This window comes from Triplophysa rosa, linkage group LG24, assembly GCF_024868665.1.
Source record: "Triplophysa rosa linkage group LG24, Trosa_1v2, whole genome shotgun sequence".
Lineage (NCBI taxonomy): Eukaryota > Metazoa > Chordata > Actinopteri > Cypriniformes > Nemacheilidae > Triplophysa > Triplophysa rosa.
Genome location: NC_079913.1, coordinates 15,431,721 through 15,455,793, shown reverse-complemented (window position 1 = coordinate 15,455,793; position 24,073 = coordinate 15,431,721). Strand labels below are relative to the sequence as shown.

The 24,073-nt window shown below is 37.5% G+C and overlaps 2 protein-coding genes and 1 pseudogene across 2 annotated transcripts in view; all 3 read right to left on the bottom strand.

Annotated features, from left to right (window-relative positions):
- LOC130547508 (C-type mannose receptor 2-like) overlaps positions 1-5,448 on the bottom strand; it is an 18,525-nt gene extending 13,077 nt beyond the window's left edge. The window contains exons 1-3 of the mRNA XM_057323472.1: positions 5,385-5,448; positions 2,556-2,691; positions 2,351-2,466 (exon numbers count right to left, since the gene is read on the bottom strand). Of these exons, the coding sequence (XP_057179455.1) occupies positions 2,351-2,466; positions 2,556-2,691; positions 5,385-5,448 (316 nt within the window). The remainder of the gene's footprint in view (positions 1-2,350; positions 2,467-2,555; positions 2,692-5,384) is intronic.
- Positions 5,449-8,790: 3,342 nt separating this feature from the next.
- Positions 8,791-14,342, bottom strand: LOC130547721 (GTPase IMAP family member 8-like). Its single transcript, XM_057323963.1, has 3 exons — positions 14,102-14,342; positions 11,970-12,608; positions 8,791-10,917 (listed from the first exon to the last, which is right to left on the bottom strand). Exons 1-3 carry the CDS (start codon positions 14,127-14,129, stop codon positions 9,959-9,961), a joined length of 1,626 nt encoding a protein of 541 aa, XP_057179946.1. The 5' UTR covers positions 14,130-14,342; the 3' UTR covers positions 8,791-9,958.
- A 2,622-nt stretch (positions 14,343-16,964) lies between these two features.
- On the bottom strand, positions 16,965-21,681 carry LOC130547730 (C-type mannose receptor 2-like; annotated as a pseudogene).
- Positions 21,682-24,073: the final 2,392 nt, after the last annotated feature.

Below are 24,073 nucleotides of genomic sequence, written 5' to 3'. Positions count from 1 at the left end.
ACATCCAATGCAAGCAATTCTGACTGATGCTGACTGACAACCATTTCAGTTCACGTCTCTCCTCCAAACTCCGCCCACAAAAGCTGACTGTTCTCTCAGAAGGTGCACAGAACATACTTTGACAAGTTGTTTAGTACAGGGAACTGTGTGCACGCGACCACTGATGATGTCAAAGGATGTCGCGAGCGGCGGGCTACTGTCAGACAGCCCGCTTCCGTCTGAAGTAAAGTTACCGACCGGTAAAGACGCTTTCATTGGAAATTTACTTCCGTGCGGCAAGTCCCGTGCTGTGTCTTTCTCTGACACTTTAAAATGCTCCACACACAGCACACACACACACACACACACACACAACATCCTATATGAGGTTGGGGGGCTCCGATTGTCATATATACGTGGGGGCAAGAAAAAAGTTGGGAACCACTGTTATATAACATCTTTTCAAAAATATCAAAAGAAAATGTGATAAGATCTTTTGTTGATTTCAGACATTGTGTGTACCCAGAATGCATTGGGTTTATCTTAAGAGGTTTTCATGTGCGGTGTGTTGTTAAACACCTTAAGAAATATATTTAATTTCATACCGTACATAAAGGAACATGAAAATATTTAAATCAGTGCTAATCCTAAAAAGGCAGTTCAATTAAATTAATTTATATAGCACTTTTCACATGTGCAATGACACTCCTAACAAAAAAATGAATGAAATACTTTTTTTCCCCGTTTCTGATTTCAATACATAGTTATAAAAACTAGGGAAAGTCTTAACAAATAAAGCAAAGGGTCAAGATCCCAACTAAAGCAAAACTCTTCACCAAATGGTGACTCAACAAAACCATCAACATGTAACTTGTGTTAATTCTCAATAAGAACTTTTGTAGACGTCACAGAAATAAAGTGACAGGGGTGTCTGTAAGTAAGGGGCTAATAGTGTTTGTGGAGCTGAAAAAAACTCCTTGTAAAAACTATGGAATTTCACTGTTAATTTCCCAGAGAATTTCAGTGTTTTTCCGTATTTTTACATTTTTCCTGAAACTACAGAATTTCACTGTTAATATCACGGGCCTTTTTTTACGTTGGCTACAGTGTATAGACCCCCTGGTCCCTACACTGATTTTCTGAAAGAGTTTGCGGACTTCCTATCGGACCTATTGGTTAACGTTGATAAAGTACTAATTGTCGGAGACTTTAATATCCACGTAGATAGTGCTAACGATGCATTAGCAGTGGCGTTTACAGAGCTATTACACTCTTTTGGAGTAACACAACACATCAATGGACCCACTCATCGATTTAATCATACACTAGACTTGATTATATCTCACGGAGCCGATCTAACCAATATAGATATTATACCTCAAAGCGACGATGTCACTGATCACTATCTTATAACATGTACACTGCGCACTGCAGAAATCAGCCGTTTAACTCGTTATCGACAGGGTAGAACAATTACCTCGACTGCTAAAGATAGTTTCATGCAGTGCGCGCTGCCGTTTTGAAGTCTCAAGTTTAACAATTCTAAATGTCCATTTCGAGGACAGCATTGCATATTTCGCATAGCTTTTTCAAAGCTAATAAATGGAACTGAACTAAAAGACACGAAAGACACTGAAACTGAAAGGCTAATTTTTTTACTATAAACTTGGAGGAGAGCAAATGACGTTTTGACAAAAAGAACTGGAAATACACCGATCATAGCCTACATAAATTCAGCGGAAGTTAATAAATGAAGATCGTTAATTTAGACGCATATACAGAAAACAATATATTGAAAAATGTCAAAAGCAGGCTTTAAAGAAAAAGTGACAGAAAAAGTATTCAGGGGACTGTTCCCCAGTAGAGCTTCATGTCTAAGAAAGCGATGGCATCAATATAACAACACTACAGAGCGAGCTCTTGCTTTCTGATAGACAGCCTGTATCTCCACTTGTCTCCGTCTGTATAATAGTAATGCTCGTTTCTTGTTAAGCAATGCATACAGAAACATTGCCGCTGGACGCAAGCAGCCCTTTAGCTTGTGTTTTTAACAACACATGAAAGTACAGCACAAGACAATGTCTTTAAATTCTGTTAACGAATAAATGCATTATTTTTACCCTCTGCTCTTGTTGTTTCTTTAATAAATATAAACCAAATTCCTTCTCCAAATGTTTTTAAATGATTTCATCTTTTATCATATTAAAAAGTGAGGGGGCACAGTGACTGAAGTGGCGGGGCCGAGCCCCCTCGTGGCGCCGACTCTGCTGTTAATTATACACTTACTAAATAAATCACACTTAAATACACTTCAGCTTAACTCTTGTATAGTGTTTGTAAGGGTTTGGTGTCAGTCGGGTGTAAAACTCACTTGGTGGTGCTTCAACACACTCATAAGACACATTCAGGTATTTGTAAGTTCCACCACAAGGATCAGTGAAAACTGTATCGCTCACAACCATAGAACAACTCGTTTCTCCATCACATCTGTGACAATAAATACACAGATCAGCGAACATATATAAAGATGATCTGATAATATCTGATAGCTGTTCAATAACGTTTTCTGTCCTCACCGAGTGGCCACCACACTTAGAGATGTACTCAGAGTGCACTGAACATTTGATATCTGGTTATCTGGTCTTCCAGCAGAGCAGGTCTGTCGGCCTGTGCGCCCATAACTGGCTGAAAGGACTTTAATGGTTCCCTGGTCTGTTGATAAAAGTCACATTACAGACAAATGTGTTTGTCAAATCTTTATTTTCTCATCGTGTTCTGTGGCCTTTAAAGCAGCGGACAGCTCCAGAGGTGTATAGTACTTGAGTATTTCACTCAGGGGGTCCCAAACTCAGTCCTCGAGGCCGGTGTCCTTCAGAGTTTCTCTTCAACCCTAATCAAACAAATCAAACACACCTGCATGTAGCTTCCCTGATAGCAAGAGAGCAGATGAAAACTATTGAGTCAATGTTAAAAACTGATGATTCCTCAATGTTTAGTTGTCAGCCACCATTATTGTGATCAGTGTTTGCTTTAGTTGGGTTCTTGACTCTCGTGGTTTAATGTCAAGTTTTCATTGTCCGCTGTAACAGAGCTGAAATATGTTTGTTGAGGCAATGAGACACAAGATCCATTAGAATCAGCTGAAGGTGGTTGTTGATGTTGTGAGGTTATATATATATAGCTCATGAGAGTGATGTTTTATTAGTGTTTTAAGTTTCTGTGATACTTCTATGTGATTAAAGCAGTGGTGAGGTGTCAGACTTTTATTAATCTACAGGAAAATATTCCTTACATTTGTTTTGTTGCTGACTCAATTAGACACGAGGAATCCGTGTATGAAGCTCAGCAATGGTGACAATCAACAAAATAAAACTTCATGCTCCAATGCATGCTGGGTAACATTTTAGTACAACGCTCATTCATGACTCCCAGCATGCATTGCAGTCGATCTGTTTATCTGAATTAATTGGGGATTGTCACCATTGTTCAGATTTGTATGAAGAGTGTTGATGTCTGAGCGTGTCACTTGTGTTCATTTGGGCACAGTAACTTCTCACTTGTAAACCAGAACATTTAAATCAGTCATGAAAGATCAGATTCAAGATTATATTGTGTGAGTTCTCATCTTTATTAATTTCATCTCATCTTTAGAATAACAGTATACTACACCATCTCTACTGTTAAACATCTCCTTCTTTATAAATGCACACGTGTCCTAACAGAAACACTACTGTGAGCACTTCAAGAGGAGCGAGAACTAAAGTAAGAAGAGTCAAGAGCTCAACTAAAGCAAACACTGATCACAGTAATGGTGGTTTGATGAAACGTCAACATGTTTTCAACATTAATTGCAGGTGCAAAAGTGATATTGATGAAATGCCATTAATATTGACATATCAGCACATTTGAAGATAGATTCAATGGTTGCTTGCTGTCAGAGTTTCTCTTGATCTTGAAGATGTTGATGAGTTTGTTCAGGTGTGTTTGAGTAGGGTAAGAGCTAAACTCTGGACCACACTCTGCACGAGTTTATCAGAGGCCTTTAGTACTCAAGTATTTTACTCAAGTACATTTATCCACTATCTTTATATACTTTACTGGTTTTCCTTTTGGGAAATTTTACTTCACCACATTATAAAGCATATACATATTTAGTTTAATCTACCACATTTCATAAAACATTTTTTGATATGTTTTTTACCTTAAATACTTAAGAACATTAAAAATCTACTATCTTACTTTTACTGAAGTAAACTGATTGTTGAGTAAATTACTTGAGTAAAAGTAAGAACGAACTTTGACTTTTAATGTACTTTTTTAAATGTTAAAATTGCCATGTAGTTTTCAAATGTAGTTGAGTAAAAAGTTTGATATATGCCATGCTTTATAATGTATGGAAGTAACACATTTCCAAAGTAAAAACACTAGTAAACAAAAGTAAAGATACTTGATCCCTGAGAGTAAAATACTCAAGTACTGTACACCTCTGCTTTTGGCCCCTCAAGGGACATCTTCATCTCTACAAGCTCTAAGAATCTCTCCACCACCCCGGCTCCTCTCCATGAGCCAGCTTGCTCCCACAATAATGTGGGTGCTATTGTGCATAATTCTGATCATTTTTGATAATTCTGATCATTTATGTTGATTGTTGTATTTGCACATTGCACTTTTGGGCTCTGTTGTACACCCCACTAATAAGAAGTATTCATAGGAATGATATCACCATAGATGTGTTAATAATCAGACCAATAACTGTTATACAAGTGAATATATGAAGATGATTTGATGATTTAATTATATAATCAGCATACTTAAGCAATGATTGACTGTTGTTTGAACTATGAGTATATTTTTAATCATTTTAACCAAGTATAGAACAGATTTCAGCAATATACAATTCAATGATGTCTTTGAGATCTGTTTAAGGCCTGACCTAGATAAAGTTCAGAAGGTTGAACATGTTGTTCACTTTATGGCCTGAAAACTGGTACCAACAGGAAAACGTATTTTTAAAAACCAAGTAAAGGTTGACATTCCACCATTAGATACAAACCTTGTTGCCTAGAAAATAATAGTGGCAGACAAGAATGATTGGATAATAAAAAATAAAAGATAAAGGGAATTTCCTGATTGGTTTAGGAAAGCACCTCCTTTCCTAAGTTTCACTATAACTGTAGGCTGGAAAACACTTGGTTTTCAGATGACTTGGGACATCTCACTTTGTTTGGCCTGATCAAATAAAGTTAACTCCTTGACACCTGAACCTTCTTTGTCTGAGAGATTTTTTGAACTTCAAGATCGACTTTTACCACATCAGTGCGCTCTGGGTTCGGGCCGGTTCTGAGCTTGGTGCACTCTCACTGATCGGGGGGGGGGGAGAGTGTTCCGGGTTCGGCGGAACCAACGAGCTCGGGGCCTGGATTCCGGGTTCGGCTCCCTGGACAGCACGCCAAATACGCTTTCTACCATCGCTACTATGTTATTATCTGCATAGTCGAACTCGTGAATTTTTGGGTGGAGTGTCCCTTTAAAAAATATCCTGTGTATGCTCGAGGCCAAGCACGGAAATGTACGAGAAACGTGTTTTCTCTTCGTAAGACATGCAAAAACTAGCTTAAGAAATAAGCATGGTTAAATTTTATTGCATATGTACAGAGGTGGAAAGTCCAGGGGCCAAAGAGTAAAAGTCAGGCCATATTATTTTTCCACCCATGAACTCAGCAGCTGATTTCACCAGAGGAGGAACCAAGGCTGAGTCCGAAATCGCATACTCAGTGAGTAGATACTCAATTTCAGTAGGTACGTACTCAACGGGGCAAAATGTGTACGTACTGTTTTCCCTGAATGGGTGTAGTATGAATGCGATCGGCCGTTGTCTGCCATATTGATGATCTTCTTTTCCTTTTTAATGGCGGGGAGCAAATTACTTTTGTGATGCATGTCCGCCACCTGTACTGGAGTGTACACGGCCAGAGATTAACCATGTGACGTAATAACAAGCGCAACAACTCAAGTTATGAGAGACAGGTGCATTAACATCAGTAATGCTAACTTTAGCTTCCATGAGTTTTCCAGCATTTGCAATATGTTTGTAATGCCTTCACAAAGCAGACGCCGGGCAGCTGCTCGACGATCTCGCCTTAGCACTGCTGATTTATAAGGAATATAAGTATTATTGCTTATAAATTAAATGTACACTAGAAATGCACTGCTAGCCCACACACACACTTGTGCACAATATTATTGATATGTGCTGACCAATACTTATTCATTTTTTTCCTGAAAATGATATTTACGTTTTACATTTAGTCATTTATCAGACGCTTATCCATATATTGATATATTGTATTAAAATAGGTTACTGAATGTAATTGTATTGCCATATGCCATCTATGCATTAATACAGACTACAAAATGTGAATGCATACGTTTTCAGTGAAGCAATGACATAATGCATGAAGTAATGTAATATGTTTTATTTACAGGAAACTATAAACATGAATAAAACATATGTACATTTGATTTAAGAAAATAAATAATTATGAATACATATACAAGTAAACATCACATAAATCAAAGCTTTATTTCAATTTATTGTTGTTACAAATGATCCTGTATCTACAGGCGTTGAACCCCACATCCTACTGCCATCTCACAGCGGACCACCGTCACCACCTCCGTGATGTTACGAGTGTGCTCATCTGTCCCTGTTACAGTCAAACAAGATTCAAGTGACCTCTGTGATCTGTGCTCAATACTGCATTTAAATGTGGAGGTAGTTGCACATGTGTTAACTCGCTGTTTATTTTCCTGAATTCATAAACAGTACTAATGGACAAATAAAATATATACATTATGTTTAGTTACTTAAGTAAATATGTTTATTTACATGACTTATATGTATCTATGCAAGCAGTGAACAATGCGTTGTACCGCATGTTAACAGACGTAAGCTACATTACTGTGATGTGTATTTCATGTTGTGATGTGCTCATTTGCAATACTTTATCGAGAAAATGACAGGTCACATGTTACACAGACATTAAAAGCATCTTTAACTTGCGTATGGTTTTAATATATGTAACGTTAAGTCTACTTCGAAGACGCGTGTGTGCGTGGAGCTCCCATTTAAGATAGACATATTAAAACACTGCATTTCACAGCAAAATCACAAATATACTTTATTATGTAGCATCTTACAGGTTAACTTTACGCTACAACACTTTAACAAATGCGACTGCAATGCAAAGAAACACGTTGTTGGCTAGTAATAGTCACCAATTCCCGTGGGCTCATGGGATAGATCAGTATCCCACCCTGATAGCACACATACATCTGGCTTACGTCTATTTGACGTCTGCATTTACATCTGCAAGACATCTACAATACATCGTTTGCTCATCTGCAATACGTCTCGGAGATGTCTGCTGTCAGACGTCATATAGACATCTAGAAGATGTCTGTAAGATGTTTATGATTTAGAATGGATGTACAACAGCTCTTTCTAAGATGTTTAGCAGATGTTTTTACGCAGCAGATCTCCAGATCTTTAGCAGACGTATTACAGACGTTCAGACGTCTCCGAGACGTATTGCAGATGAGCAAACTATGTATTTAAGATGTCTTGCAGATGTAAATGCAGACGTCAAATAGACGTAAGCCAGATGGTTTCTGCTATGTGGGCAACTATCTGTCGCTGGGTGCTTCAGAATGTGGGCGTAACCAGTAAGCCATCCGGGAATTTCTCACCTATTCTTTTATGAATACTGAGGATTCGGACATACTACTGTGTTTTCTCATACTATATAGTACGTAAGTAGGCGTATTCGGACGCAACAGTAGTATACGCAGTCCAAATCTCGCGAGAAACAGTGCACTAGGTGGGAAATTCTCGCCTACTGTTTTATGAAGACCGAGGTTTCAGACATACTATGTTTAGGTTTTGCATAATCAACTCTGTGATGCTACAGTGTTCAAGTGAAGTATTTCTCTAATAGTTACAGTGAATGAATTTTAAATCAATGTAACGCATATAAATATTTGAGCTCCAGCACTTTCTAGACACACACAGACATCAAGAACCAGCATATGAAGCTCAACAATGGTGACAATCCACAAAACGCTTCATGCTGCAATGCATGAAAAACTCCCATCATGCACTGCAGTATGACTAATTATTGTCACCACTGTTGAGCTTCATATTATAAATGTTCATGTGTAAAAGCCTGATCAGAATTTCTTATCTCTATATTGAAGCATTATTGTGGCATTGATTTAGGACTTTAAAAATAAATTTGTGCGCAATTAATAACTCAGTGTATTATCTGGAGGATATAATTAATATTGCACAATCTATTATTATACAACTTTTTCTGTAAATTATATTACTGCTGTATAGCACATACCTTTTACTACAATAGTCTTGTAGCGGTTTTAGCTGTATGTTAAAACAAGGATGAGTTTAGCTCACCAAATATGGTTCTCCACCAGATCTTTCAAGATCACATCCATGAAATGAGTTATTTAAAACATCAATTTCAGTCAAGAAATTAGTTTAGCTCAAAGGAAAATACGTATAATAATTGTTATTAAAGATACATATTTTTATAGTCTCTGATTAGTAATATAAAGCATAACAATACTTGTATGCATTCGTCCAGCGAATGCCTCTATGATAGTATATACTTTATGTTATCTCATGGCCATAAGTAACGTGACTTTACCAAACAGGATTTAGAGCAAAGGTAGTGAATCGAAACACAGTAGAAGGGACCAAGCTTGTGAGCGTGAACACAGAAAACCCATCACAAATGAATATATATGGATGTTTATTACACTACATGGTAAACATAATGACGATCGCATAAACACAAACAAATACATGAAACACAAATGCGCTAGGGAGCGCGGAGAGAAAAAGAGAGAGAGAAAGTGAGTGAGAGAGAGAAAGCGATTTCTGAACATCATTTAAAATATATAGCGTTTCTTTCAATGATTCCGACCATTTGGCTTATGCCAAATACTCTACAGTCTATTCTTATTTTTTACTTGTACATATTTACATACATACATAGCTTTACTCTCTATATCTTTATCTTATGTTTATTGTATTGTATTTCTTAATTGTTTATACCCATAGGCCCTTATTTAAACCATTGTGTACTGTGTTCGATTGTGTTATGGTCTGTTTCTGTGTTCTGGATGCTCCTGTCATCACAACAAATTCCTTGAATGTGCAAACACACTTGACAATAAAGCTCTTTCTGATTCTGATTCTGTTTGAAGGGTAGGGTTCCATTTGCATATAAATACAACACACTCACTGAGCATATTCATTTTAAAATAAATATTGTAAGACAACATTTTTTATTCATTTAGCTTAGTCTTCCTTGCCATAACAAATGTATCTTAACTCATTGTTTCAATGGCCAAAGAAAACCTAACTTATAAGTGAAATGTAACGGTCAAGAGCCCAACTAAAGCAAACACTGATCACATTAATGGTGGTTTAATACATTTCAACATTAATTGCAGGTGCAAAAGTGATATAGATTCAATGCAATTATAGAGATCACCTGAACATCAAAATCAGAAGTTCAGAAGACGTCATAAAAAGACGTTGTAAATACTTTCATTCTGGCTCCTCAGGGGACGTCTCTTCTACGTCACCAATGACGTAGAAAAGACGTCATTTGGACATGCCTTTGTTTGGTGGGCATGTACACAGATGTCACTATACAATGTAAAAACAAAGGATATTTTATGGCACATTGTTTTCTCAAAATAGTCTCTTTAGCCTAAATACACTAGAGATTATTTATGAATAATTTTGTATGATTCAACATATGCTGTGGTTTTTCATGATTGTTTTAAACATCAAACATGTTTTACCGTTATATATGTTAACTATATATTCAACAAGCTAAATGTGATTTGTCTCTATAATTTAGGCTTAAGATCATTTTCCTCATGGCTTTTCTCACTGAACTCCACACATCGTCTGTTTTGCTAGTTTTCTTGTGGCTGTGACAGCAAGTGTAAATGCCCTTCCAGAACTGATTCCTTTACTCTCAGCTTCCTTTATGGTGCTTTCTCTCTCTTCACTTGATACCGATACCTTCCCCAACATTCTAGCTAAAGCTGTTATGTACACATCACCAATCATAACAGTCTTAGCTTCCTCTCTTGACTCATCTGCTAAACGCCAGTATATTTGCTGCCATTCAGTTTGAACGACACCTTTGTTCTTCTCTTTGTAACTCTTAACTTTCTCATCTAATTTCTGTTCCAGAATCTCCCGAACACACTTCTCTGTTTCCTCAAACATGTCATTGGAGAAGTGCATGCCTCCATTTTCTGCCACCATTGTCTCTATTTTACTGAGCATATCTTTATATTGTGGATATTTGGCTGATGCGTTGTCCAAACAGAAGACTCTGTTTCCACAACCTTTAACAAGATCTAGAAGATCTGGATCACCATTTTGTAGAAAATCCTCAATGGTTTTCTTTTCCTTCTCCAACTGATCCTTATGCGTGAAGAGGATCATGGTGTATTTCTCGAGCTGTTCTCCGAACACTTCTTGGAGTTGCTTGACTGTGTGTTTTTCTTCCTCTGTGAATCGACCAACTTTAATCACAAGGAGAAAAGCGTGCGGTCCAGGAGTCGAGTGGATCATGCATTTCACTATTTCTTGCATGACCTCCTCTTGACTGAGTTTATTATCGTACAGTCCAGGTGTGTCGATCACTGAGATGGCTCTACCGGTCCTCACGCTGGATTCTGACCTGCAGTGTTTGGTCTGAGAGTTCGAGCTGGTGGTGGAGTCGAACACTTTTCTGCCGAGGATCGTGTTTCCCGTGGCACTTTTCCCAGCTCCAGTTTTCCCCAGTAACACCAGTCTGAGTGGAACTTCACCTGCTGGGCTCTTTTCTGAAACTACAACATGTGACATTAATGTTTTTGTTAATATTTTCTGGTAGAAATCTATGTCCGTGCGCGTCTGTGTGTTCCCTTCCAACAACTGCAGAGCACACAGGCGCGCACGGATGACAACATGCGACTGATGTTGGCTATGAAAACATGACAAAACTAAAGTAAGTTTCTAATTAATATAGATCATCTTATTCTGACTCGATCATTAATAGCCCCTGTAAATGGACATCAAAGTCTAGAGATATTTAATGTGCTTTTTTATCTTCGGTTGATTTCGTGTAAGGTTGTGGCTGAAGTCAGTGCTTGTTCGGTTTCTCTTTCCTTCAGTGATTCTGCTCATTATCATCAGGTGTTCATCCCTAATGCTCAATCATCACTTCATTAATCACCTTATTATCTCAGATAATAAGCAAACACTGATCACAATAATGGTGATTTGTTTCAACATTAATTGCAGGTGCAAAAGTGATATTGATTCAATGCAACTAACATTGACCAATCAGCTATTTGTTGACATTGATTCAATGATTGCTTGCTGTCTGGGTATCCATGTGGAAAGGTACAATATGTGTCCCTTTGAGGGTACTGCCCCAGTGACAAGCCATTGTACCCCTAAAGGTACAAATCTGACACATTTTTTCTGACAGTGCTGGGTATCCATGTGGAAAGGTACAATATGTGTACCTGTGAGGGTACTGCCCCAGTGACAAGCCATTGTACCCCTAAAGGTACAAATCTGACACATTTTTTCTGACAGTGTAGGTTTGGACTCTTTGCAGCGACTACATTGCATGTTGTACACGAACTTTAACCATGGCGTCACGTACACCGCTGTTGCTTGTGAAAACAACTTTGATTACTGACATTCTTACAAATATCTTCCTTTGTGTTTAGCAGAACAAAGAGATGTATACAGGTTTGGAACAATCTGAGGGTGAGTAAATGAGGACAGCATTTTCACTTTGATCACTTTGATGATGCAATTATTAAAATGATTGACTCTTAAGAACAAATAAAGTGTGATTTAACTCACATAAAATAGAACGACAACTTACAATCAACAACTGTGTCCTTGCTGTCACTTCTTTTCATTTGTGCCATGAGAAATAGCTCTCCATTGGCTGCTGTCATTTTTTCGATCTTGTCCAGTAGTTCTGTCACCTGAGTCCTCGTTTTACACTTATTATCAAAACAATGAAACTTTCCCTCGGCGGTAACAGCCAGCTGCTGAAGATCTCTGTGACTTTGTAGATGTTCATCAATGGTCTCTTCCTGCTCCTCCAGATCATCTCCGTGTGTGAACAGAAGCATGATGTAATTCTGAACTTCAGGGCCTAATAAAGATCTAATCAAATATAAAATCTCTTCTTCGTTTTCTACATCTTTATATAAAGGCACGACCAGCAGAACTGCACTGAGACCTGCTGTACACAAAGACAGAACTTTCCCTCTCATGGTCTCTACCTCGTCTTTAGTTAGGTCTGAATCCAGCAGATCTGGAGTATCGATCACATGCACTTGTTTTTCACCGATGCGTGTTACTTCTTCACAAACTTCAGCTTTCTGTTTTCTAACTTTAAACTTCTTCTGTCCCAGTATAGTGTTTCCAGATGAACTTTTCCCAGAACTCTTCCCGCCCAGCAGAAGAATCCTCATAACAGATTCATCCGGCCTGCAGCTGCCAGCTGACAAATCTGAAACATAATATGATTGCAAAACTGATTTTAATGTTGTTATAATGTCTCTGTGTATCAGAACCCTGCAAGCAAGCCTGCGCTGGCACTTTACGGGCCCACTTCGGTCTAGACTAAGGACCCCTTGCAGAATTTGCTCACTGGCCAAAAATGTTGAAATGTTTGTTATCAGCAGGTGTTCATCATGAATCACCTTAATTATCTCATTAACTTTAACTCTGCTTCAGTGTTACTTTTACTCTCTAACAGTGTGGACTCAAATATTCTCCCTGCAGAGTTCTTTTAACTCTGGGGTTTTTGCTGTATATGTACCAGCTCTGCAACTCGACATTCAAATGTATTCTTGCTGCTCATTTCTTTTTTCGTTGTTGTTAGTCTGACCTCCGTGGAAGAAAAATGGGAAAAGATTCCCAGATAATGGCCATGATGACATGACATTTTACCAATTTCTAACCACATCAATCTTAATAACTGGTGTGTATATAATCAGAGATGGGTAACAGAGCGAAAATGGGTAACAAAGGCTTGTAGTGAAATATGCTTTATATTAAGACTTGCAGAATTATTATGCAGGCTTTGTTTGAAAGGTATAATGAGTAAAACCCCTGTATTAGTAATATGGCCTTAAAACTATATCACGGTATATCTGGGGGTATCAAGGTAGCGATAGCAAAGGCGATATAAATATATTCAGAACCATTCACTGCTGTTTTGGGCTAAAAGTGATAGTTGAGAGCCTCAGAAACACATCAAAAAATAAAATGCACCCAAAATCAAACAGGCTCCTAAAATATATTTTATAATTATAAAATATAATGGTAATGTTCAACAAATGAAACTCCCGTGGAGTCTCCAGAAGAGCCGCCCCATTGGTCACAGTATTACATTAGTATTGCACTCTAATAATAGACATTTCACATTTTTTACTTTTCAGTGTATATTTTATAGGAATGGGTGATATTGTATTTTTTCAAAATACTTTATAAACACACCCATAGACCCCCTAATCATACAAAGAAATTCAAGGGTTTGAAGCCCAACTCAGGGAAACACTAACCACCATGATGGTGATATTCAACAAATATTAGGTGTTAACTCTTCATTCTCAATAAGAACGTTTATAGAACAGGAATAAAGTGAAAACGGTGTTGTAATAAATGATGGTGTTTGTGGAGTTTAATTCACAGTCAGTCTCTGACTGTGAACTTTATGTTGTTCATTTACTGTATATTCCAAAATACCAAAAAGTTAACTGTGTATTTTTTTACATTACACATTACACAGATCTATTTACAAAAACTTAAAGTTCCAAAGTGGAATTAAATGCAATCATATATATATATATATATATTACCCTGAATGCAGTTTTCAATGTAAATGTCAACACTGTATTAATGTTTTAATAGAAAACACAGCAAATCCTCAGAAGATATGTCAGTTATCTGGGAATGAATCATGTTTTTTGTTGCATAAACATGTAAATAGACTCTTACCATGAACTTGTTCAGGCCCCGCTGCCATCTTTATATCGGACACAGCTCACAACAGGCCCATAAAAACGCTTTGCTGACAAACAAATAATACAGTAAGTAGACTATACTAACTTCAATGATTTATCACTAAATAAAAGCGTTAACGTCAAATATTGTTGCAAGGAATCTCATGGAGACGAGCTGCTCTCTGACGCTTCCTGTATGTGTAACTTTCACTTTCTGTTCTTTACAGCAAAACTGCTCCTCCCCATTGCAGCTGGTGTTGTCCAATCAAAACCTTTTTACAGAACCAAGACAGAGTTTGAGAAACACGCAACATCTTGCACACAGCCAGCAGATGGCACCAGAGAAATATTATTTCAGAAGATGAATGTTTTTAAGTTAGGGGTTTGTGGATTGATCCTGAGTGTTTTCAATTCGCTTGTTAAATGGAAAGTATCAATCCTCACATAAAAATACTGACCTAAGGGATTATATTTAATATTAAACATTACATTTAATGTTTAAAAATAATCTAAGTTAAAGCGACAACGAGCAACTTTTTGACCTTAAAATAATGTCTCTAAAATTATTTTAGTGGTAGGACAACTTTTAACGACGAATTTTACTGCCGTTGCTGAAATTGCACTTGTAACTTTGGTGTTCGGGCCGGTACAAGCCCCGCCTATCCCCTGCTTTACGGCATACGTCACGTTTTACTCGTAGCCCTGGAGAAGTTAGCCAACAGCAGAGCTAACAGCAAGACGAAACGAACCAAAACATCACCATGGCAGAGCCAGCCACAAAACCAAAGAGGGTTTTGTCGGAGGAAGCAAAGAAAAGAAAGTGATAGAGTGATCGGACACGAGGCCGGTCACGAATCAATATCGGACGGGCTTACACTCGGTGGCGCGAGCAGCAAGAGGCAACGGGTTGAAAACGGATGGAGACGAAAATTAACCATGTTATTTTTGTGGTACAAGTGTAGTAACCATGGTTTTTTGGTGCATTGATTACTTAAGGCAAAACCATGGTTTTACTACAGTAACCATCGTTTACTATGGTTTTTACAAAAACATGGTTTGATGTCATACACTGATTGGTGGTTGTAACTCTATATTTAGTGGAACACATCAAATAAATCATGTTATTTCATGTGAATTCAGATAGTGAGTCAATCATGAGAATTATCTGCTGTTAACAAACACAATCACTAAAGAAACCACAACTGCTTCAGAAACACACTATTACAGCTAACAAAAACTTCCCATAATAAATGAAGGGTAAGAGCCTAACTAAAGGAAACACTAAACACTATTATGGTGACTTCTTAATGATCGTGTTTTCTCCGGTGATTGTGTTTGTGTTCATCACTTCATAATCTCATTTACAGCAAGCAAACTATAGAAAAACAGTGTCATGCAGGTGAAGGTGCTGCCAGTAGTTTACTGTAAAATTACAACAATGTCACCAATGTGCTGAGGACTAGCGCAAGTGTTTAAGGGTTTGTTGATCTATAGTTTTGGTTATAAAAGAACTGTAGTTGTTGATGTAATGTTAATCTATGTGAATTATGTTAGCGCACGTGTGTATGTGTTATTGTAAGTTAATGATTCTTTTTGTGAGGCTTCAGTTTAAGTGGTGTTTTAAATGTTTAGTTTGTTGTTTAATATGTCTTTGCAGTTTAATTATGTGTCAGAGAATCTTTTTTAGTGGGATCAAATTAAATACACTCACTATACTAACACCAAATTTACATTAATTAGGTTAATAAATGTTAATAAACATTAACATTTTAAATTTGAATAGAAACGAAATGATCTTGAAATCACAGCTGCCAGTAATATACTGTAATTTAACAGGTACATTTTTAATACAGTATCACGCTGTAATTCTAAATAAAGTAAAGAACTGTGGAAAACAAGTTCCTTGCAGGTGAAGCTGCTGCCTGTAAATTACTGCAAATTACATTACAATGAAAAGTTTTACAGTGTAGTTATGAATACAGTTTGTTCTGTGATGATCTTTGCATTTGGTCATCTTCTATTTTCTTGATCAAAATAGCATGTGTTCTAACACTATTGTAATGGTCAGGAAAAACGAATATCTAAAAATGAAGAGTAAAGTGCTTAGTTAAATGACACAATGATCACCATAATGGTGACTTTAAGCAAATTATTTTTCATGAAATATAAACATGTTATTTCTCAACGAGATATTTTGTACACGTGTGAAATAAAGTGAAAGTGTTGTGTGTAATAAGTGAAGATGTTAATGGTGTTTAATATTCCTCTGGTGAGATCTTGACATCAATAAGATGAATCTGTTCAGATGACTCTGAGTCAAGTTGAGTGAATGATTCTTTTTCAGTGTATCAGTGTGTGGGCCAGATCTGGGCCGGGGACCCAGCCGCTACTGAGCCAGAAACTAACATGTTGTGGCCCACAAGTGAGCCAGAAGAACTTTGCTACTTGGGATTTTGCAGTGAAATTGTAATATATGCAGCTGTATTCTCAGATATGTTCACACAAGTACATCTTATTATTTTTAATAGTGTTTCTTTATTATTTCATTCTTTAGTGTAGAATTCCTGGATGAGCGTTGAATAGCAGAGCGGATAAACCTTTCCTGTAGCTCAGTGTTTAGAGCGGCACTAGCAACGCCAATGTCATGGGTTCCATCTCAGGGGATTGCAGTCAGAAACACATCTATAATACAATGCAATGAAAGTCACTTTGGATAAAAGCGTCTGCCAAATATGTCAAATATAAAACGCTTAGTATATAATTCAATGTAAATATAAAATAATAAATGATTTAAGTCATTATAGACATTATTTAACTTTTATTAAAGTTTTTCAACAAGCTTTTCAAACAGAGCCAGATGTAAAAAATGATAAAATCATTATTTTTTAGATGTATATTTTCATTACGAGGAAGGTAAAAAGTTACAGTTGTGTAAGATTTTAGATGTTTGTCTTTCTGGCCATATGGGGTCAGGGTGTTACACCACTTCTTTTGTTGGGACCACATCACCTGCTCGTTCATGCATTTATAAATGTGTATAAAAATGAATTCTTTCAATAATTCAAGTCTAGTTTTGCTGCATTTATTCATTTAATAAATCTAAACATGTTTAATGACTGTGATGATTGCAGATGGAGTAAAACGAGTTTATTTGAACGGATCCATCACGATTACATGAATCCACCACACACAGAATGAGAGTCAACCTTCACCAGACTTCATTTTTATATTTCATTTTCATTGTTGAAAGAGCTAACACACATCACTATCATCTGTTAATAATTCACTTAAATAATATACTATCCAAAATAAATGTCATTTAACTCTAATATCAACTCTGAATATTTACAAATCACATACGAAGCAACAAACGTGTCCCCTGAGAGCAAGAAGACATTAAAATCATGTTAGAAATTGTTGATTTGTGGTTGTTAATGGCATTGAATCAATATCACTTTTGCAATTAATGTTGAATAAACATTGAACCACCATTGTCATCAGTGTTCTTTAGTTGAGCTCTTGACTTAAGAGGTTAAATTGAAAGAGTTTGCTAACCATTAGAGTGAAACAGTATTAAAATGAAGAAACTCACTTTGATAACTAATGTAAATGTTTTGGTTGATAAATACAAAGATATGATAGAATATATTACTGACACACTTAGACACCAACACTCATCACACAAACATCAACAATGGTGACAATCATCAAACTAATTTACATCAACTGCAATGCATGCTGGGAGACATGAAAGTTTGATGCAAGTATGTATTTAGTGTGCACTTACATGCTCCCTATTGCTAAGCAACAAAACTCAAAACGGAAACCAGAAAATGAAGAAAAAAGGGCTGTGTATCAGGAAGTGATAGACTTATATCTGTTTAATATCTGTTTATTTCTCCTTTCTTCTGCAGATGAAGTTGAGTTTGTGAGATCCAGGAAGGCTGATCCAGAGATGATCTCCTCCAGACTGAACCGCTCCAGATCTCACTTCACGCTCACAGTCGTCCACTGCTGCTTCATTCCCCGGAGCCCAATTCTGATAACACACTACCTCTCCATTCACCCAGAACCAGATGCCCACAGAGCAGGAGTGACGTAACCCCAGTCACACCTCAGCAGTCCAGACCTGATGAAGAACTTCAGTCACCATGAGCTGAATCTCCTGTGAATCCACTGAGACCAGATCCACATGATTCTCTCTGCAGTATGTCACAGCTTCAGTCCAGCTCAGATTCTTCTGGATCAATATCAGCTCATCTGAACACACAATCAACACAAACACTGTGACTGAACTGAGATCAGTTTCATCATGAAGAAACTTCTGTCGTCACACATTGACTTTTATTAACTCACCTTCATGACACACAAAAGTGTAAGAGCCACTGCAAGATACGTCGTGCCATTTCCCCTCATTATTCATATCGACCGCTGTACAATCAGAACCAGAATTATCAGGTTGACCAGAGTCCCAGTATCTGAAGGCGGAGTCAGTGTGATCTGACCACTGCCACGAGTCTCTGAACAGACCAATCCAGACAGATCTCTGAGGGTCATTAATGATGTTGTGGATCAGTTGATTGTCAGTCTGGTTCCTCACATTGATCAGATCAGTATGATGCTGTCTGCAGAACCTCTGAGCGTCTCTCCATTTTTTACTAGAAGTATTAATGATGTATGCTTTACTGCTGTCTGTTGAAGAAAATAAAGATTCAAGTCTCGTGATTTTCATTCATTCTCATCACACGTACAGTTCAGACATCTTGATAAAATCTTAACTTGTTCTGGTGCCAGAACAAAAAGTGCATATGAAAGTGTGGAGTGATGTCACAGGTTACTAACAGGGCTGATAACAGCACACTACTTCCAGCGCATCATCAACACAAACTGAGTCCATTTATAATAAACCAAACAATCCCAGCTAACCAAAAACACATGAACACAAGAGAAGAAGAGTCAAGAGGTCACTGAAGGAAACACTAAACACGATGAGGCTCTTTGTTCTTATTCTTCATGTTTCCTTCAGTGATGGTGAATGACTCAATCTTCACTTCATCATCTCATTGACTCAATCTGATTTGACTCGTTCATGTGTTCAGTAGCGAGACATCTAAATCATTCTGTGCGGGGAGACCCGAGGACTGGAGTTAAACCCCACACTTCAACTTAGACTTAGTCAGAGATGAGAAGTGAATTACATGTAGAGATGATACTGTGTTACATTGAGTGTCTTTGAGTATTGTAGTGTCCAATCCTGTAGAGTTCAGCTCCGACCTGTTCATCTGTCCACATGTGTTGTGTGTCTTAACTGGGATGTTTATTATTGTTGTCTCATGATCATGTTTTGTGAAGTGAAGGTTTGCTGTCACTCACCATTGTAGCAGATGAACTGTGACGCCACATCACACTTCTGCTGACGCCATGTTCCATTTCTCATAACAGCACAATTATCTGTGTTATCTGATGGTTCAGTTTCCCAGTTCAGATATTTCACAGGACCACCCAGAGACCACTTCCATTGATAAACACCTGTTCTCTTCAGTCCAATCCAGACATACTTCGGATTGTTATTCACAGTGTTCTTCAGCTCGTTCATGTCATTGATGTTGTGGTCTGTGGCCAGATCTGTGTAGTTCTCTCTGCAGTATCTCTGAGCTTCAGTCCAGGTCTTCATCATGTTTATATAGTGATAGCGGCGCTGAATGCCTTCAGATAATGATCAGAGAGCTGAAAGAGAGAGTTTTTATTCCAACACATTCACTCAGAGCTGGATCGAAGCAGGAGTGGGCTGACACCACACAATCATCATTTACTGACGCAACGTTTGCATTGAAGAAACAGATTCTTACAGATTTGAGCCTGTTAGTGTCTCACAGAGACGAGCGCTCCAGTCGGCAACTCAGAATCAAATCACATTTTAATAGACGTCAGACTTACACCATAGAAATACTCGAGAAAGCAAGAAAAACAAGGCAGTCTCATGCAGAAAGATTTCTGAGCTGGCTCAATGATCGCTAATTCACCCAAGTTAAGTTTGTTTGAGTCTGCAATATATTCTGTGCTGTTTGATGTCAATCTCTAATCTATTCAATTCTATTCTCATCTGAATTCCACCATCAGCAATAGTAACTCTGAAAATCACCATCACGTTGTGGTTAGATCTCATCTGGACTGAGTGCTGTGCTGTTGAAAACGGCTTGAAAGAAAATAGATAGATCAGGGAATTTTATTTGCATTTTGATGTCTAAAAGATTCGTGAAATCTAGATGTAAATTTAAATGTATTCTACGTCTGAATTTAGACAATCACAGACATGAAGAATCAGTGTGTGAATGTCAACAATGATGACAATCAAAAACATTAACTTCATGCTGCAGTGCATGCTGGGTAACAAAACTCATTCATGACTCCCAGCATGCATTGCAGTTGATCACTCATACACTGATTCTTCATGCCTGTGCTTGTCTAAATTCGGTTGTAGATTTTTTTGCGCCCTGTTTTCACAATTTTGCTAGACATCAAATGCAATCAAACTTCCTGATATTATAGTGTTCTTTCAGAATCAAGAACACAATTAAAAATGAATATTAAGTGAATCAAACTGCAACATGATGGTGATTTTAATGCCCACAACCAACTACATTTGTTTAGACTCACTGCATTGCCGTAACAACAGCACATCACATGCACACAGTTACAGCACGCCAACAAATCTAACACGTGAGAGTCAAGGGACAAGAGTTATTGCTGTTATTAATGTGTGAGTGTTTTGTGATAATACAGTGCTATGGCATCATAGTTTCATCTAACCAGTAATGAACCCTCAGGGTCCTCTAGGCCCTCTGAGATGACCAAAACTACGTTAAAAATGAAAATATTTTAAGACTTTAATGAAAGTTAGTCTCTTTTCCCCATTAGAACAGGTCTGTTCGACCCCCTGCAGCGCTGCTCAGCTTATGTCTGTAAATTATTTTGAGAGTAGTAAGGTAGCAGTTGGCTCTCGTGATGCTGTGATGTCATCCGCTGAACAGTCTCTGCTCTGACATAGAGGTTTATCTATGAATGAAACCACGTCCGAGCCATAGTAAATCAATAAGAGATTCATTTTGAGTGACAGTAAAACTAAACAATCGTATGTTTTCGCTAACTTTATGACAAATTTCCACTCTCTGTGGACCGCCAGCCTCGGGAAAACACTATGGAAAAAAGACAAAGCTGATCAAATTTATTTTGGTTGTTGTATGTACTTTGTCCAGATGTCCCCCAATATTAGGCATTCAGAAGATGTCAGAAATAGACGTAGAAAAACAATTCACTTTTGGCCCCTCAGGGACATCTTTTCAACATCATCAAAGACGCAGAATAGATGTCTTTTGGACACATCACCTCTGCTTGGGGGTGGGATATATTTAATAAATTGTTTACTACAAAATGGCTCTTTTTCTTTAATAGAACAGTTATTAATAGACAGACAGATAACTCTGGTGTCAATTCTCCTGACATTTAAATCAAATGTAAAACCAGAAACACAAACTCACCAATGACAAGAAGACCGAAATATAGAATCTGAGCCATTTCTGAGGAAGAAACACATTGAAAACCTCAAATGTTTAACTTCTGTTTGTTCACAATTTTGGCTTCCAACATAAATTCATTTGCAAATTTAAAATAAAATAAATCTGTGAGTATGACATAAAAGTTTGTTTAGTTTCTGTCATGTGTAAATGCCAATGGAGTTAAAAGTCAACTTTTCCATCACTACTGCATCTCTTCAGTAAATCAGTTTCTTGATAAAGTTTCATTAGAAGTTATTTTCAGATCAATTCACAAAAACAGAGTCCTATGAAAAGAATGATTTGAATAGGAACGAGAATGTAAATAGTTCTTACTTTTCATGTCTTGTGTGTTTCTCTGGTGAATCTGCTGCTGTTTCTCTCTCTCTGTGTGTTTATATGTCATTATATCAGATCTGATCTTCAGCCCCTCCCATCATTTGGGTATTTCTCTAGAAAGACTCATTTTCATATAATTTGTATAATTGTTCACCTACTGTACTGTTGTCTAGTGTTAATGTAACGAAATAACTCAAATGAGAAGAAACGAGGTGTGCGTTCTTTTATTTGCATGTGTGATATGTGATATTAATTTCATAATATGAATGATATTAAGATACACAGCTGAGGTTGATGTGGTGTTCTTCTGAAAAAGATATATTTAAAACAACAAATGTATAGATTTTAGGCATGACTAACGCCTCTGCGCTGGGGGTCTCATGCTTCCGGAGGGATATGGAAGCCTGTGATGTGACTTCCCCCGGCCTGACTTCAGGTCATACTTGAGGACTGATGAGCGGGTACGGCCCGCGTGAGAAAACAGATGTGTGGCGTGAGAGCGTGCCAACAGAGTCAAATGAGTGAGTCTTACGCCCAATGTGTGACCGCCCTGAACTCATCAAAGTAAGTATTGACGTCAACACTTGATGTTATCTCATCTCATGTGTGTTTTCTGTTTCTGGGTCGGAACAATGACCTTCAGAGAAGCAAAAAGGGAGGATTCTTATATGACGAGGCTCTCAGATAGTGTCCCCGGACTCACTTAGCTTCATTCCATCAGTCCATTGTTATTATATTAATAGAGGTGTGAGTTTTCATTATTTCTTATTACAAGAAATATATTTCTAAACATCTTACTGTGAATAAACTTAATGGTTACCAAGTATTGCTATACCAAACATTAAATCCTCCTCAGACCTTCACTACCACATATGTGTGGCTTAACAGTGTGTTTATAGGTTGTGGTTTGACTATCTTAAATGCAAATAGCTAAATGCATTTTCTAACAATAAATTCTAATAAAGAAACTCTTAACTTGTATATTTGCTCAACATTTAAAGGGACAGTTCACCTAAAATTGAAAGTAAGTTTGTTATTTAAAACGATACGTTCACGTGTTTAGTTCTCTTCCTCATTCAAATGAAGTTTGCCTGCAGCGCTTGACTAACAAAAGTGTTCTGTACTTATACTCTTTCCAGGATATCTGCAATGTTCTTGTATGCCAATGTTGATGTGACAGGTCCTTTCATGCTTATTTTTGTGAGCAGTGTTGTAATGGTGGTTTAAATTCAAATCATCACAAATGTTGTGTCTAAACAAACCAAGCGCACATGTATTCTCTTGAAGTAGGAAGATAATCTGCGCACAAATGTCTTATACTGTGGTCTTTTGTTGTTGTACACTGTAATAAAATGTTCACTTATCTTACATTTTTGCTTTGACTTAGTCTTCTATGTAGTCACCATCATGGTGATTCGTGTGTCCTTGAGTTGGGCTCTTCACCCTCAATATTCATATGAAAGGTTTTTAAACACGGTGTGTGTTTAAAGTACTCCAAGTTGTGTCAACTTTAAAGCACCAACGAGCAACTTTTGCTCACTATTGCCCCATGTGGTTGATAAGCAGAATTGTCTGTATGTAGTGTCGTAAAAACTGTCGCAAAGATTTCCCGCTGGCAGCTCAATACGCGTGAGTTTGTTTACTAAGCCGACGGACCCAGATACGTCGTTCAAACTATGTCCACCGATCAGGTAGTCCGTGTTACCATATGTTCTTCGTATATCAGTACAAAGATTTATGTATTGTAAGTAGTCAACCCTATGTGTTCGAAGCAAGGTTACCAACTTATTCTGGTAACTTTGGCCAAAAAAAATTGTTATATTATGTTATTCATAAACTGTATATGTAACTGTACTCTTTTTGAAATCAGCGTTTCATCTTCATTGCGTACCACATGGGTGCCAACATTATGGGCTGTACTACAACCTCAAAGTAGACACGGGGGTAGCAGCTGATTGTTAGAAGTTAGCACAGAGCGTGCTAGCTACATGGAACATTTGTATTTACCCGAAACACAACGCATGGACTTGAATGTGTTTTGTAACCTATAGTACTTTTCTTTTGTTATTATATCG